At 33.6% G+C, this 14,291-nt stretch overlaps 1 protein-coding gene across 1 annotated transcript; it reads left to right on the top strand.

Annotated features, from left to right (window-relative positions):
- The first annotated feature begins 2,792 nt into the window (after window positions 1–2,792).
- On the top strand, window positions 2,793–14,066 carry LOC137831800 (alanine--tRNA ligase). Its single transcript, XM_068639658.1, has 23 exons — window positions 2,793–3,155; window positions 3,538–3,776; window positions 4,398–4,538; window positions 4,902–5,048; window positions 5,205–5,357; window positions 6,223–6,352; window positions 6,618–6,714; window positions 8,377–8,497; window positions 8,694–8,753; window positions 9,150–9,200; window positions 9,295–9,390; window positions 9,555–9,656; window positions 9,937–10,059; window positions 10,422–10,553; window positions 10,716–10,787; window positions 10,873–10,948; window positions 11,024–11,166; window positions 11,240–11,348; window positions 11,431–11,618; window positions 12,346–12,435; window positions 12,567–12,749; window positions 12,895–13,071; window positions 13,731–14,066. Exons 1-23 carry the CDS (start codon window positions 2,867–2,869, stop codon window positions 13,800–13,802), a joined length of 2,991 nt encoding a protein of 996 aa, XP_068495759.1. The 5' UTR covers window positions 2,793–2,866; the 3' UTR covers window positions 13,803–14,066.
- Window positions 14,067–14,291: the final 225 nt, after the last annotated feature.

Here is a 14,291-nt window from a genome sequence, read left to right as displayed (position 1 = left end):
ATCATTAGTGATATTTCATATATGTGTTTGTTGAAATACTTTATCGACATGAACTGAGTGACCAAACTCCTTTGTCTGTATACAAAACATTTTACAAATCAAATAGTTGGTAATACATTGTAATCGTAAAAATTAATACAAAAAGTTTACAAAAGAAGTCATACCAAATGTTCATGCACATTGACCCCATGTGTGCAAACTCTCACCTTTTTTTTCAAATAAATGATTATTTAGTTATATCACATTTTGATCGATACATGGGCATGTAGCACAGTCATGCATACAAACTATGAGTTTGCGAGAACAAAATTACCAAGTATTATGTACGATATTTAATAATGTTTACTTTTCTCTAGTTTTTAAAAATAATATACATTAATAACCATCTTTTTTTATGAACAATCATATGAAAATAATAATAATAATAAAATATTATATTGAAGTGAATTGATAGATAAAAAAAATATGATTATAAAATTTAAATGGATTATATGAGATTATGTGAAATATATGGTTGTGAAAATATTGAGTTTTTTTATGTCTTATATATAAATAGATATTTCTATGAAATTTTTCCCACATTCATATATGAAAAAACTTACTTTAGGTAAATTCTTTATAGGTTATTTATAAATGTTAAGATGTTTGATAATATGAATTGAGATTCTTCATTAAGTGATAGGTAAATTAAAATAAAGTCATTTATTAACATGATAGGTGTATTGTATAATACAAATTTGACACAGTTGCGAACTATTGAGATAATACTGGTGTAAGCATGACCACATCTCGACAATAGGAACTACATGACACAATCTTAACATGTCAAGAGTAGCGTGTCACTACAATAAAATAACCAAACATAATTTACTACACTTAACCAATCTCAAAATCACAATTTAAAGAGTACTTTAGTCTTCTCCAAATATTATGTAAGTTAGTATAAACAAGTGGATATTCCAGAGTCAAATAGTTTTTTATGATATAGAGAAGTCATATGCATAATTATTTCGTGAACTCTATTCTAACAAAAATATTAACTTGAACATCGTAGTATCATTGCGGTACTCATTTTTACTTCGGGACAAAAAACGAAAGAGATCGATATTATGATATAAAGGGGTTGAAGAAACAAGTGATTTTATAAGATGATAGTCATCTAAACCATACAAGTAGGCACGTAGAAATTAATATAAGGTGAAATAAGATTTAATCAAACCATTCACACACATATTTATATAGTCAAGATTTATTTCACATATCATCTTGTATACCTTCCATTTCCTTAAACTGAATATCAACTGATGAAAACTCATCCAACCTCTAAACATTTGGCTAAGAATATTGAAAGACGAAGAAGGAGCTCAAAAGATTCTCATCTCAAGAAGAATTGATTGTTGTTTGCTCTTTCATTTTTTGTCCAGTTTTATAAACATTATATATAGTAGTATAGACTTTATTTTGGGTCATGTTTTGGGCCAATTTTCATTGACAATGTACTGGGTCAATTAGAGTCGGGTGTAAATAGAAGAAAAAAGTTTAACTAGAGTTACAATTGAACCTCTTTATTCCCAATGCAACTCTATACATATAGGATGCACAAATACATTACTAAAGTGCAAATAGAAAACATAAAGTAACAAGGAAGACATGAAGGTCCACATGTCATCCCTTCAATGGAGAGGATTCTCACCAATGCCAAAAGACCATTTGTCTTCATGGGAACGAAGAAGATTAACTCTATTTATAGGATTGCACTTGCCAATCTATAATTTGAGAGGCTTTGCTATAATTAGAGAGTTACTTATCCTTCTGTGTGTGAAAAGTTTTTAGGACTAAAGTTTGCGCCTTAATTGTCCATAACACTATAAATAAAAGTGTTAGCCACCTTGTAAACAAGTTTTGAATAGACTATTTTCACCCTCAACTAGTCTCTTAACTCACTCATTCTTAGCCTTATTTGTAAATGTTATAACATTTAACCTTTTGGGAATTGACTTAACCTCCCTTAAATTTCATTATCATTCTCCATACACGAATACCTAAGTATTTCTTTCATTCATTTTAGCCATATGTTTCACCAAAATCCGCACACAAAAAAAATATATAAAAAAAATACAAAATCATGGAAACTAGGATTCAACCATTCATGCAAAAATACTATTTATATTGTATTACAAAAACAAGGCAATCACGTTACTTAGAGTGTGAATTATGCAAATGAGAATATTATTATTATTTTTATATTTAAGACATTGTTTTATTTATTTATTTTAGTCAATATAATATTTTTTTATATAAACAAGGGAAAATATTATTTTATTAAAACATAGAAGAGATTTATATAATTTATTAAAAAAGAGAGTAAAAAATGTTTAATGAGACATGAATGTGATTTATTAAAAATATAAATACAATACATATCTATTTAGTTTTTTAAAAATATGCAAGTATGTTACTTGGTACAATGCAAGTATGTTACTTGGTACAGTTTCTCATATTTTAAATTTTAAAGGCAACGAAGTGGACTTTAAGCCTAACTCAACCTCATAAAATCAGTTCATGAGATCAAATTTGTATTCACTTATATACAATAAAATACTCTAATATCTAGTCGATGTGAGATCCAATAAGTATAATTAGATTTGATTATACACATATCTATTTGCATCATTAAATTAATTAGTCACTAGGGATTTTTGTTGACACCAATTTGCAACTTAATTAAACTCCAAAAATCTTGAAGAAGGGCCCAATAATATTTTCATAAAAAAATAGTTATTACATAATATTTGGTGAAATGGACTTATTCGTCACTTGCAACTCGTTAGCATTAAAAAACACCAAGACACGAATGGATGAGTGAATGAATAGAGGATTCGGCGTAAGAGCTTTGCTCATTTCCTTTCGTAACTGTAACCCTCTTCCGCCGCCGCTACTCCCACTCTCCATCCCCTTTCGCGCCGCCAGATCTCTTAATTCTCCGTCGTCTTCCGTCGCAGCCATGCCCGGAGCCGAGACTAGCGATGTGGAGTGGCCGGCGAAGCGCGTGAGAGACACTTTCATGAGCTTCTTCGAAGGCAAGAATCACGTCAACTGGAAGTCCAGCCCCGTCGTCCCCTTCAATGACCCCACTCTTCTCTTCGCCAACGCTGGTACGTTTCTTGATGAGTGATTCTGTGTGTGGATTTTTTTTTTAAAATTCTTCTTCAAGTCAAAGTGTGCCGTGCTGTATTTGAAATTGGAAATGGTCGTGGTGTCGGTAGGGGTTTTGACTTGAAATATGAAGTGATGTTGAATGCATCGTGTTAATTTGTTAAAATTATTCATGGTGAGAGAGGAGAGGGAGGGAGAAATGGTAGGTGTTAACGAGGTGTTTGTAGTGGAGAGTATTCATGTTTCATTGCTCTAATTTGTTGATAAATATATATTGATACATATGTTCCGTGTTGGTGATGATAGTAAGTTAATAGCATTGCGTTGTATTTTTTCGGGAAAAAATTATGGTGTTAAGGTCTATTTGTGATGTGATGATAGGTATGAACCAGTTCAAGCCAATTTTTTTGGGTACTGCGGATCCCAACACTGGCTTGAGTAAACTCTCTCGTGCTTACAACACACAGAAGTGCATTCGAGCTGGTGGTAAACACAATGATCTTGATGATGTAGGGAAGGACACCTACCATCACACCTTCTTTGAGATGTTGGGAAATTGGTCCTTTGGGGATTACTTTAAGCCAGAAGCCATCAGCTGGGCGTGGGAGCTTTTAACCGAAGTATGTTTTATTGGTTGGAGTTTTGTATTTTGCATCTTGAATTATGAGCCCACTTTGTTGTAAACAATGATATAATATTGTTATGTTAGATCACTATGCCAAGTGCTTTGTCCATGAGAATGGTATCTAATCACTAGCAGCTAGCTGTAATTAACTACTGTGCCATATAATGTTATTGTGCTTTCATGTCTGCTTAAATTGTGCCTTTCATATGGTGGTAAGTTGGTCTTCTAGTGTCCAGTTACACTTTTCATTTAGCAATCTTCCCATCACTATCACCAATACTTCCTACTTCCACACCATCAATTGCACCATGCCCACTATTAATGCATTGAGTATTTTTTCCCGAGGAAGAATGATATCGTGACTTAAATATTATGAATGATTTTGTTAGTGTTCAATTGCCAACTGCAATCTTGACATTGGCGATCACATTGAATGGCCTCTACTACTTGCTAATTCTGGATAAATTAACGATTGCATCCTATGAAAAAAAAATTAGAATGCTTAAACTTGTGTGTATAGTATTGCGCTACATTGCTAAATTGTGAAGTTGGTAGTCATTTGACTTCTCAATTTATATAATGCATAACTTTTGCTAACTTCTTTTTTGTGCTTCAGGTTTACAAGTTACCATCAGATCGCCTATATGCCACATATTTTGGGGGTGATGATAAGGCTGGTCTTGCCCCTGATTTGGAGGCTAGAGATATATGGCTAAAGTTTTTGCCTCCTGGACGTGTGCTTCCTTTTGGCTGTAAAGTATGCCTTCACTACGTCTTAAATTAAAAAAAAACCAGAATCACAATGTTATTTCACTGACAGCTTGTTGCTCTATTTTTATCATGTGATGATAAATTATTTGCCATACTTAATGGGTAACAATGATCGCAGGTAGTTATCAGTGAGTAATAATTGAAATCATATTGTCAATAAAAAAGATTATCCGGGCTTCTCAAATAAATGCTGGGATCATTTAACCTTTCCTTTCATTTAAGAAAATACCTAAAATGCAACTTTTTTTCACAACAATCATAAGGCATGCAAAATCTAAATTTAGTATTGTACTGTAATTTCTTTCTTAACTGAGTCTGCATATCTTACTAAATCTGTATATTTGGATAGGACAATTTCTGGGAAATGGGTGACACTGGTCCTTGCGGACCTTGCACTGAAATACATTTTGACAGAATTGGTAACCGTGATGCTGCATCATTGGTTAATAACGATGATCCTACTTGCATTGAGATATGGAACCTTGTCTTTATTCAGGTACTAAAAAGATTTACAGAGTGCCTTACTACCAATACTTTTTCTCCCCTCATTTATGTACTATGATAGATTGGTACTAGAATCCATTTTAGGATGCAGTCTGATTCTCTGACCATGAATTTGTATGTATGTGACTATTTGTTTACATGGTGACAGTTCAATAGGGAGGCTGATGGCTCTCTTAAACCCCTTCCGGCAAAGCATGTCGATACGGGCCTGGGTTTTGAACGATTGGCCTCTATACTACAGAACAAAATGAGCAATTATGACACTGACGTGTTCTTGCCAATCTTTGATGGTATTCAGAGGGTATGTTGGTGAAGTCATTAGATTTTATTATAGTTCCTTTGTGTTTGATGGTATTCAGCGGGTAATTCTTGTAACATAGTATCACTAATCACTTTTATAGCAGAATGTATGTGCATGGTATCAAGTGAAGGGAGCATTGCCTAACCTATCTGGACCCATAGTTATCCGTTTGCATAAAGAAGTTCTATAGGAATGTTTAAGTATGTAACTGTCGTAAGTCTATAACTATTAACATGGAGTTAAATGTTGACTAGGATTATTGTTGATTCTGGGGCTTACACCCATTGTTCAGTGTTTTTTTAAGGCAATTTTTTAAGGTTTTACTTCTTTGCCTACAGTGAATGTAAACATATAATTCACTGTAAGTTGTATCACATTAAATTGTGTCTTTTTCTTGTTTCCTGTTCGTGCACCTTGTGTCAGCACTATCTAGGTCATTTAGATAAACAAACTTTATTCCTTAAGCTTCCTCATTATCTAATACCATCGGACAACTACTTAATTTCAAATATCTATTTCAATAAATATATTTTTTGACCTTATATAACCTACGTTTGTAAATTGTTAATTTTACTTGCTGTCTTTAAATACTTTAGTTCCTACAGAGTTATTAGCTGAGTATATATGTAGTTACACATATAAGATTTTCTGTGTGTCATAGCATGCCTTTCCATGTGCTGTTTTGAAATCCTGTGAATGCTTTTATGGATTTGCATTTAAGATTTTGCATGTGTTCTTAATTTCCTTGTGCATGATTCTTCTTGTTAATATTTTATTGTTTTCTTTTAGTACTTCGATTTAATTTAATGTTTGTGACTGGAAACTGTTTGATATCTAATTTTGCTTTTGTGTAACCCATTTACAGGCAACTGGTGCCAGAACTTATTCTGGTAAAGTTGGACCAGATGATGTAGATAAAGTTGACATGGCATATAGGGTTGTTGCAGATCACATCAGAACTCTATCTATTGCCATTGCTGATGGGTCTCGTCCTGGTATGACATTTTAGAACTGGTATTTTCATTGACATCGTGAGTCACAAAATGGAAGCTTTGAGTAACATCAAGTTTTTTGCCTTTCCCCTCTCGTACCTTAAGGGTGGCCTGTTCGTCATTGACAGGGTTGAACACTGTTGGTAGCTCCACTAAGAAAAATAAATTCCCTTAACCAATCTATTTTGGCTTTGGACATTTTGATTATTATATATCTGTAATACTAGCTGTAAAACATTTAGTCAGTGACTGGTTTCCATTTTTTAAGGTAACGATGGCCGTGAGTATGTTCTGAGACGTATACTCCGTCGAGCTGTGCGGTATGGACGGGAAGTGCTAAAGGCTAAAGAGGGATTTTTCAATGGGTATGTATAATGGTTAACAACTTTAATCTGTTGTCTGACTCCTGATGTAAAGCTTTGTTGCCAGCTATGATGCACGGAAATATATGTGTATTGGATACAACACATCCGATACAGCAATTTTCTCATGTTAAAAAATGTAGGATACAATACATTAAATTAAAATACATTTAAAGTATGTATCCATGCATATATAATTCACAAAACAAAACAAATTATTAAAGTAGTGAGTTTAAGCCCAACAGAATCTGACAAAATCGACTTAGTGAGAGGTGAGGTTTGTCTCTATTTATATACTATAATTTGACTTTATTTCTAGTTAATATGAAATCTCCAACATGAATTTTATTGTAATTTAAAAAAAAATTAAAATTGAAAATCATTATTAAATATTATCCAAATGTATACACAAATAGTTAGAGTGCAATGCTTCTATAAACATTTGCTGTCACTTAATTCTGTGGTACTCAAATATCAAATCCTGAAAATGATTTCATGGAATAAATCACAAAAATTATAGATTTTAATGTATGTTAATGTTTGGAGTAATATAAAAATAAAACTGATGCTGGTTAAATATAAGACTACAAAGAAAAAATGACTATAAGAAAAAAATATGATTGTTATATACGTGTATGTGTGTTAGTAGAATGTTATATATGAGACAATTTTAAGAAAAAGGGGTTAGAGTGTGGGATCCTATTGCTATCTTATTCAGCATGGGGTAATAAATAAGTTGCGGACCCTCACCAATAAAGTCTTATATTGGAATAAGGTTCAACCCAAAGGACAATGAGAATTCATAAAACTTTGTTTTACCAATAAGCAGCATTTGTTTTGCATCCTGGTATCATATGGATTATAAAACATTTATGTGTATTTGAGTAGTTATGCTAGGATACAATTGCAAGGTTATGGACTTGATCGAGTTCCACATTGGAAGTATGAGATTCTAGTGTGGGGTTTACTGGGCCTTGGATTCTTCAACTACAACAGCTAGCTTTTATGTTGGCATTGTAGTGTTAGTCTGAGACTACTCCAAGTGCCAGTGCTTAGCAAACCTACTGTGGTTGTGGAGCATGGTAAGATGCTTGGTTTCTATTGCAATGTATGGGGCCTGAGTCCCACATTGGAAGTATTAGATTCTAGAGTGAGTTTATATTGCTTTGGTTTCTGCAACTACAGCCGCTAGTTTTTATGGTGTGTTTCTCCCTAGGTTCTTATCAAGTTAGGTTGGCTAATAATTCAGTTGTACTGCATGTTTAACCTTCAGCGACATCCTGACAGGTTGTCATAACCACCAGCTCATTTGATTTTTGTCTTACATAGTGATCAGATTCTGTAAGATTGTTTGGGAATGTACTATGTGTATATATGTAAATAGTTTAGCTGTAAATTGATTTTTTTTGTAATCAATTTAGTTCGTCGTAAACTTGTATATTCTCTCTTAGCTCTCTGTTGTCTACTGTGTTTTTCTTTCATTTTCCATGACATTCTTTCTTAAATGAATTCTTTTACCTATTTTCTTTTTATAAAAAAATTGTTTACATTTCTTTAAGGAATTGTTGCTATATGATTTCGTCCTCCAGTGATTCCATGTTTTTATAAATATGTGTACATTCTGTGTGTAATGTCTTTTTCTGTCCTCATTTTTACTGAATTCAGGCTTGTAAGCGTGGTGGTGAATGTGATGGGCGATGTTTTCCCTGAGCTAAAACAACAGGAAGCGCACATTCGGAATGTAATTGCAGAGGAGGAGGAAAGTTTTGGAAGAACCTTAATTAAGGTGACTGTAGTCATATGCTCATTTATATTTACGGGTTATCACTTATCAATTTTAATGACATTATGACAGCCATTTCTCACATCAGTTTTGTTTCTTGTGGACTTTATTCATTGCTCTAGATGGCTTTTGTCATTTTCTTTTTCATGTTATATGTATAAAGAGCAGAAGACAACCTCACTGTTTTTCCTTCTTCTAGGGTATTGAGAAATTTGAGACAGCTGTTCGACATGTTCAGGGAAAGATACTGAGTGGGGAGGCAAGTAGAACCTGCTATTTTCTGTTACCTTGTAGTCATATATATTTGCAAGTTTATGCAGTCTATTTAAAATTCAAACAAACAAATATGTTTTTGAAATTTCACTTGGCTCTGGAATTTTTTTGTTGTGTCGTATTTTTTTTAACTGTTTTTGGGGATTTAATGAGATTTTCTTCATTTCAACTTTAAACTTCTGATGTTTTTATCCAAACTCATTAGTTCCTATGATTTTATCACTATTGTATGTTGTTCACAATGTTGTATTAAAATCACATTCGTAGTAAAGCACAAATACTCAAGTGTTGAACTGTTGATTTTATAATTCAATATGTTATTCCGAGTTGTTTTTCAACATACCTATGGGATATTTCTCATGCAGTTGTCTCTTGATTATAGGAAGCATTTGTCTTGTGGGATACATTTGGATTCCCATTAGATCTCACTCAGGTAGGTGGCTTGCTTCGCTTTAATGCTGCATGGAACTGTAAGTTTATATTATGCCTTTTTTATTTATTTCCTAACATTTTTCGTGTTTTATCAGCTGATGGCTGAAGAAAAAGGATTAGTTGTTGATGTTAAAGGTTTTGATACGGCTATGGAGGCTGCAAGAGAGAGATCTAGAAGTGCTCAAACAAAGGTATCTTATCTTATTTCCTCGAATGTCTCTTTTATGTGCACGTGTTTCTTATTTGTTTTAAAAACGCCTGATATATTCAAAGGATAAACTAATCCTTGACTAATATTAACACTTTTTTATTTATTTTTTCTGCTTCTCCCACAACTTTCTTTTGTTATTGTCAGCAAGTTGGTGGTGCCATTGTCATGGATGCTGATGCTACCTCAGCATTGCACAAAAGGGGCATATCCCCAACAGATGATAGCTTCAAATATGGTTGGTTCAAGGTAACTTTGTTATGAAGAACTACTGGAAAGAGGGGTTTCTACTATTGGTTCTCTTGCCCCCAACCTTTCTTCTTTGATTAAACTTGATATTTTTTATGGCTTTCATATTTTCAACATACAAACTGGAAGGAGACATGATGAAAAATATATTATATTTTGGTTATTAGTTGAGCAGTTGTATTAGACTTTTGAAGGCTCTTTATTTATACACTTGGTATTCTATTGGAATCAGCTTCTATTCCTTCCATTGATTTCTATTCTCCACCATTTCTTATCACAGGACCATGAGAGTGTGGTGCAAGCAATATATACTGGTTCTGAGTTTGTTGATACTATTAATACTGGTGATGATATTGGTTTAGTTCTGGAATCTACAAGCTTCTATGCTGAGCAAGGTGGTCAGGTAATCTAGCCTTTTAAATAAATTATGTCATATTTCATTATAGTTTTGTTTGATTCAAAAAAAGGAATCATCATCATTATTATTATTATAAAACTCATGTTAGATATCACTATGAAATCTGACCTCTCAACTAGACTGACACCAATTCTATGCCATCACATGAAACATAATGAACAAAGGTCAGACGATCCAAAAATACAAAATTAAAGCAAATGTGTACAATGAACCAAATTTATTACTATTAAAAGGAAATGAGTTAAAAATTGAAAATAAAGCAATGGAAAGTGCTTTCACTGTACACTAAAGCTATAAATATGTGTACAAGATGTGTCATCAATGTACTCCTTTTTTTACATATGCAGATTTTTGATACTGGATCACTCGAGGGTATACTTGGTTCATTTCAAGTGCATAACACTCAAGTTTATGGAGGCTTTGTTCTTCACATTGGTAATGGGAGTGGTATATCTGTTGGTGACAAAGTAGTATGCAAGGTATTTTTTTATTAGTGTTATTAATTACTTTTCGAGTCGAACTTCTCCTTGATTATTTGTTCACTTTCCCTGCAAATACACCTCGACGTTTTTTGGTTATCTTTCAGTACATTTTTTTTCTCTGTTTCCTCATTTATTTTGTATATTTGGTAACTTTTGTAGGTTGACTATGGAAGACGTGCCATCATAGCCCCTAACCATACCTGCACGCACATGTTAAACTTTGCTCTCAGGGTATGTTGATAATGGCACTGAATGAAGACTTGTCATTCCCCTTACTGATCTGTGTGTTTGTTGGAATTTCCTATGATGAATGCAGGAAGTACTTGGGGATCATGTTGACCAGAAAGGATCCATTGTTCTACCTGAAAAATTGAGATTTGACTTTTCTCATGGTAAAGTTTGTTCAATTGGACTGCTAGTATATTGTTAGTGTCAAGAGCTGTTGTTTACTTCGCTGCTATGAATAGGCAAGCCCGTTGACGCGGACAATTTAAGGAGGATTGAGTCAATTGTTAATGAACAAATTAAGGCTGAATTGGATGTAAGTGCAAAGGAGGTAACTCTTGCTGAAGCCAAGCGTATCAATGGTTTACGAGCTGTTTTTGGAGAAGTAAGTAATGTCATTTCACAATTTTTGCTTGTCTATCCTGGATAATGTTCCTCAACATTCCGCCTTGGTGTAGGTCTATCCTGATCCTGTTAGAGTTGTGTCAATTGGACAAAAAGTTGAGGATCTTCTTGCTGACCCTGAGAATGAAAAATGGTTATCCATTTCATCAGAATTATGTGGAGGTGAATATTGTAGCTAATGTTTCCTTTGAAGATCTTTTTTTCTTTATTATTCGAGGCTCTTCATATTTAGTTGATGATCTAGGCACCCATATTTCAAACACACGAGAGGCAAAAGCTTTTGCACTTTTATCTGAGGAGGGCATTGCAAAAGGCATACGTAGAATAACAGCTGTCACAACTGATCGTGCTTATGATGCAATGAAAGTGGCAGATGAATTTGAGCAACAAGTAGATGACGCATCTAAGTTAGATGGAAGTTTGCTGGAAGAGGTTGGTATTTGGGTTTCTGTTCATATAAGATTTTCTAGAAAATTAGGCTTGTGCTTTTTTCCTTTCTATTCTAGTTAGTTGGCCAATTCAACAGGTCAAAATGTTTGGCTCCATAACATCTAATGACTGAAGATGGATAAAACAGAGGTAGCATAACTAGCTGAACCAGCTGCCAAATTGGGCCTTAGAATTGCTTGTTTTAAGGATAGTTATCAAACTAGACATTGGGCTTATAAAAATTCCCAGTTTTGAACCCAATATCAAGGCCTAATGGAGCCTGTTCAGTATATTGGAAAGTTTGAAATACTTGTGACCGCAAACATAAACTCTTGATTGAATTGCTAAACTAACAGAACAACTGATAAATACATTATACATTTATTATGCATTGAAAGTTCCTATCTTTTTAGGCATTGGGGAAGATGGTAGTTTGTGCTGCTATAGTGGTATGGATACTAGACTGGGTTTTAATGTATTCTAATAAGTTTGCTTTATTTTTTTCTCCTTTTAGGCAGCGAGAATTTGTAGTTGTATACTGATTTGTTTGTCTTCATCCACCATCATGCACTTAGTATTATCTGAATATATAAACACCGATCCTAATTGCTGACGTTAGTGCATGCCCTCTCTCACATGATTGTCTCTTGATCTCATTTTCTCTTCATTATCAACAATGATCGTACTCTTCCAGAATTGTAGTCACTTGATTTTCACTTTCCCTTAACAGAAAGTTTCATCATTCAAAAGCAATGTTGAAACTTTATCAATTCCGGCTGCCAAGAAAGCTGACATCAAGAACAAGATAGCTCGACTTCAGGTATAGTAAATATGTAGAATAATTTTGCAGGCATTTTACTTTTTCCCGTTTTACTAGTGTTTTTTATTTGTTGTCCTTCAATTTGCTCATGCATTTAGTCATATATTGTAATAATATCATATTTCTTGTAGGATCAAGTGAGAAAAGCACAAAAGCAGGTTGCTGAGGAAAACAAGCGTAAAGCTGTAATTATTACAGCCGAGAAGGCTGAGCTTGCTGCTTCTAATGGGAAAGCTTTTTGCATATCCCGTGTTGATGTTGGTCTGGATGTAGCTGCAGTTCGTGAGGCTGTTACTAAAGCCATGGACCAGAAGGTAATTGCTGATTTTAATTCTGGCGCCAATTTAGTGTTGTTGTCATCATATGGATGAATATGCTTTTTGAGATTTCATATTCCTGTTATTTAAAATTTCTGTTAGCCTCAAACACTAACTTTTAATGGTGCTGGCTGGTAAACAGGGCTTATCTGTGATGGTTTTTAGCACGGATGAATCTACTAACAAGGCTGTAATTTGTGCTGGGGTGCCAGAGAAAGGAGATAAAGGTAAGCTGGATGTGTCAGAGTGGCTGAGTAATGCGTTGGGGCCTCTAAAAGGGAGATGTGGTAAAGGAAAAGGTGGTCTTGCAACGGGTCAGGTTAGTTATTGACTAATTTCTTTAATCTTTGCACAGAAGTAGCTAATGTTTAATCTCCGGGGTCTAGGAGAATGTTCGAGATGCCATGGGTTTTAATCTTTTATTGTTTAATCATGACCAGTGTGGTCATGTAATTGTTTTTATTAGTTATATCGCAACTTGTTTCAACAATCTTACGAGCAATTGAAATTTGTTAGTTTACAATGTAGGTTCAGAAAGTTTGATCATGTAATCTATACGCAAATTTGTATTGGTTTAATATTATTCTTAATTGGTTCAGTTTTTTTTTGTATTGATTTGATGTAATATCAGTTATAGTTTTCTTGAGATTGATTACTCTTTTCTAAAACTTTCTTATTTGGAGAAGAGGGGGAGAAAATAATAATGGAACTTTCTGTTGGATTTGATTTGGACTTAAACGCTGGTCAAAATAAAACTAGTTTTTTTAACATTCAAGTGCCAGCCAAAACACTATTTTAAAACTAGGCTATCGTTACGGAACTACTGATTTATTTATGTAGACATCTCATTCTTTTATCTAAGCACTGGGAATAATTTTCAGAATTGAAGAAGAATGTGCTTCAATTAGGAGAATTTATGGTATGCATTGTGCGTTTTATTTGATATTGTACTGATATGTGTACGCTTATCTTTTTCAGGGTACGGATGCAGCACGTGTTAAGGAGGCTATGGATCTTGCAGAAAAATTTGCATCAGTGAAATTGAGTTAATGTTGTACTGCAGTTTAACCGTCGTGTGGTGTTAGCATGATTCAGTGGATCTTTAGTTTCGTATAGTTATACAGAAGGGAAGGGCACTTGAAGTTATTAGATCCAGATGAGTTGAACAAATTTCTAGTCGAGTGCCAGAACATTCTTTTGATACAAACATTAGTTTTGGTTTCATAGACCACTAATTGTTCCACAATACAGTAGCAATTGCTCTGATAGATTATCAAGATATTATGAAGTTTTAAAATGTGATAATTTTATGTACTTGTAAGTTTTGATTTCAGCATATCATTTCACATAAAAACGGTCTAATAGATGTCTAATGGGGCATTTTAGGTCCAATGGGGGATTTTAGTTTCATTTTTTAGACGAATAAAAGGTAAATGCTTATTTTCCAAATTGGCACATGCAATTTAAATCAATTTAAATCTCAAGTATAAAAGGTAACTACTTTGTGTGAATAAATCAAATTTAAATCTGAATAGGAGG

This window comes from Phaseolus vulgaris, chromosome 11 (assembly GCF_000499845.2).
Source record: "Phaseolus vulgaris cultivar G19833 chromosome 11, P. vulgaris v2.0, whole genome shotgun sequence".
Taxonomy (NCBI): domain Eukaryota; kingdom Viridiplantae; phylum Streptophyta; class Magnoliopsida; order Fabales; family Fabaceae; genus Phaseolus; species Phaseolus vulgaris.
This window is presented reverse-complemented; position numbering and strand designations above follow the sequence as displayed.

What these genes read in the sequence shown, in the direction of transcription:
- LOC137831800 (XM_068639658.1), top strand. Translation starts at nt 2,867, where the DNA reads ATGAATAGAGGATTCGGCGTAAGAGCTTTGCTCATTTCCTTTCGTAAC. An exon ending in TGCTTCCTTTTGGCTGTAAA is followed by an intron (nt 4,539 to 4,901) that starts GTATGCCTTCAC and finishes ATATTTGGATAG; the next exon opens with GACAATTTCTGGGAAATGGG. An exon ending in AAAGAGGGATTTTTCAATGG is followed by an intron (nt 6,715 to 8,376) that starts GTATGTATAATG and finishes TACTGAATTCAG; the next exon opens with GCTTGTAAGCGTGGTGGTGA.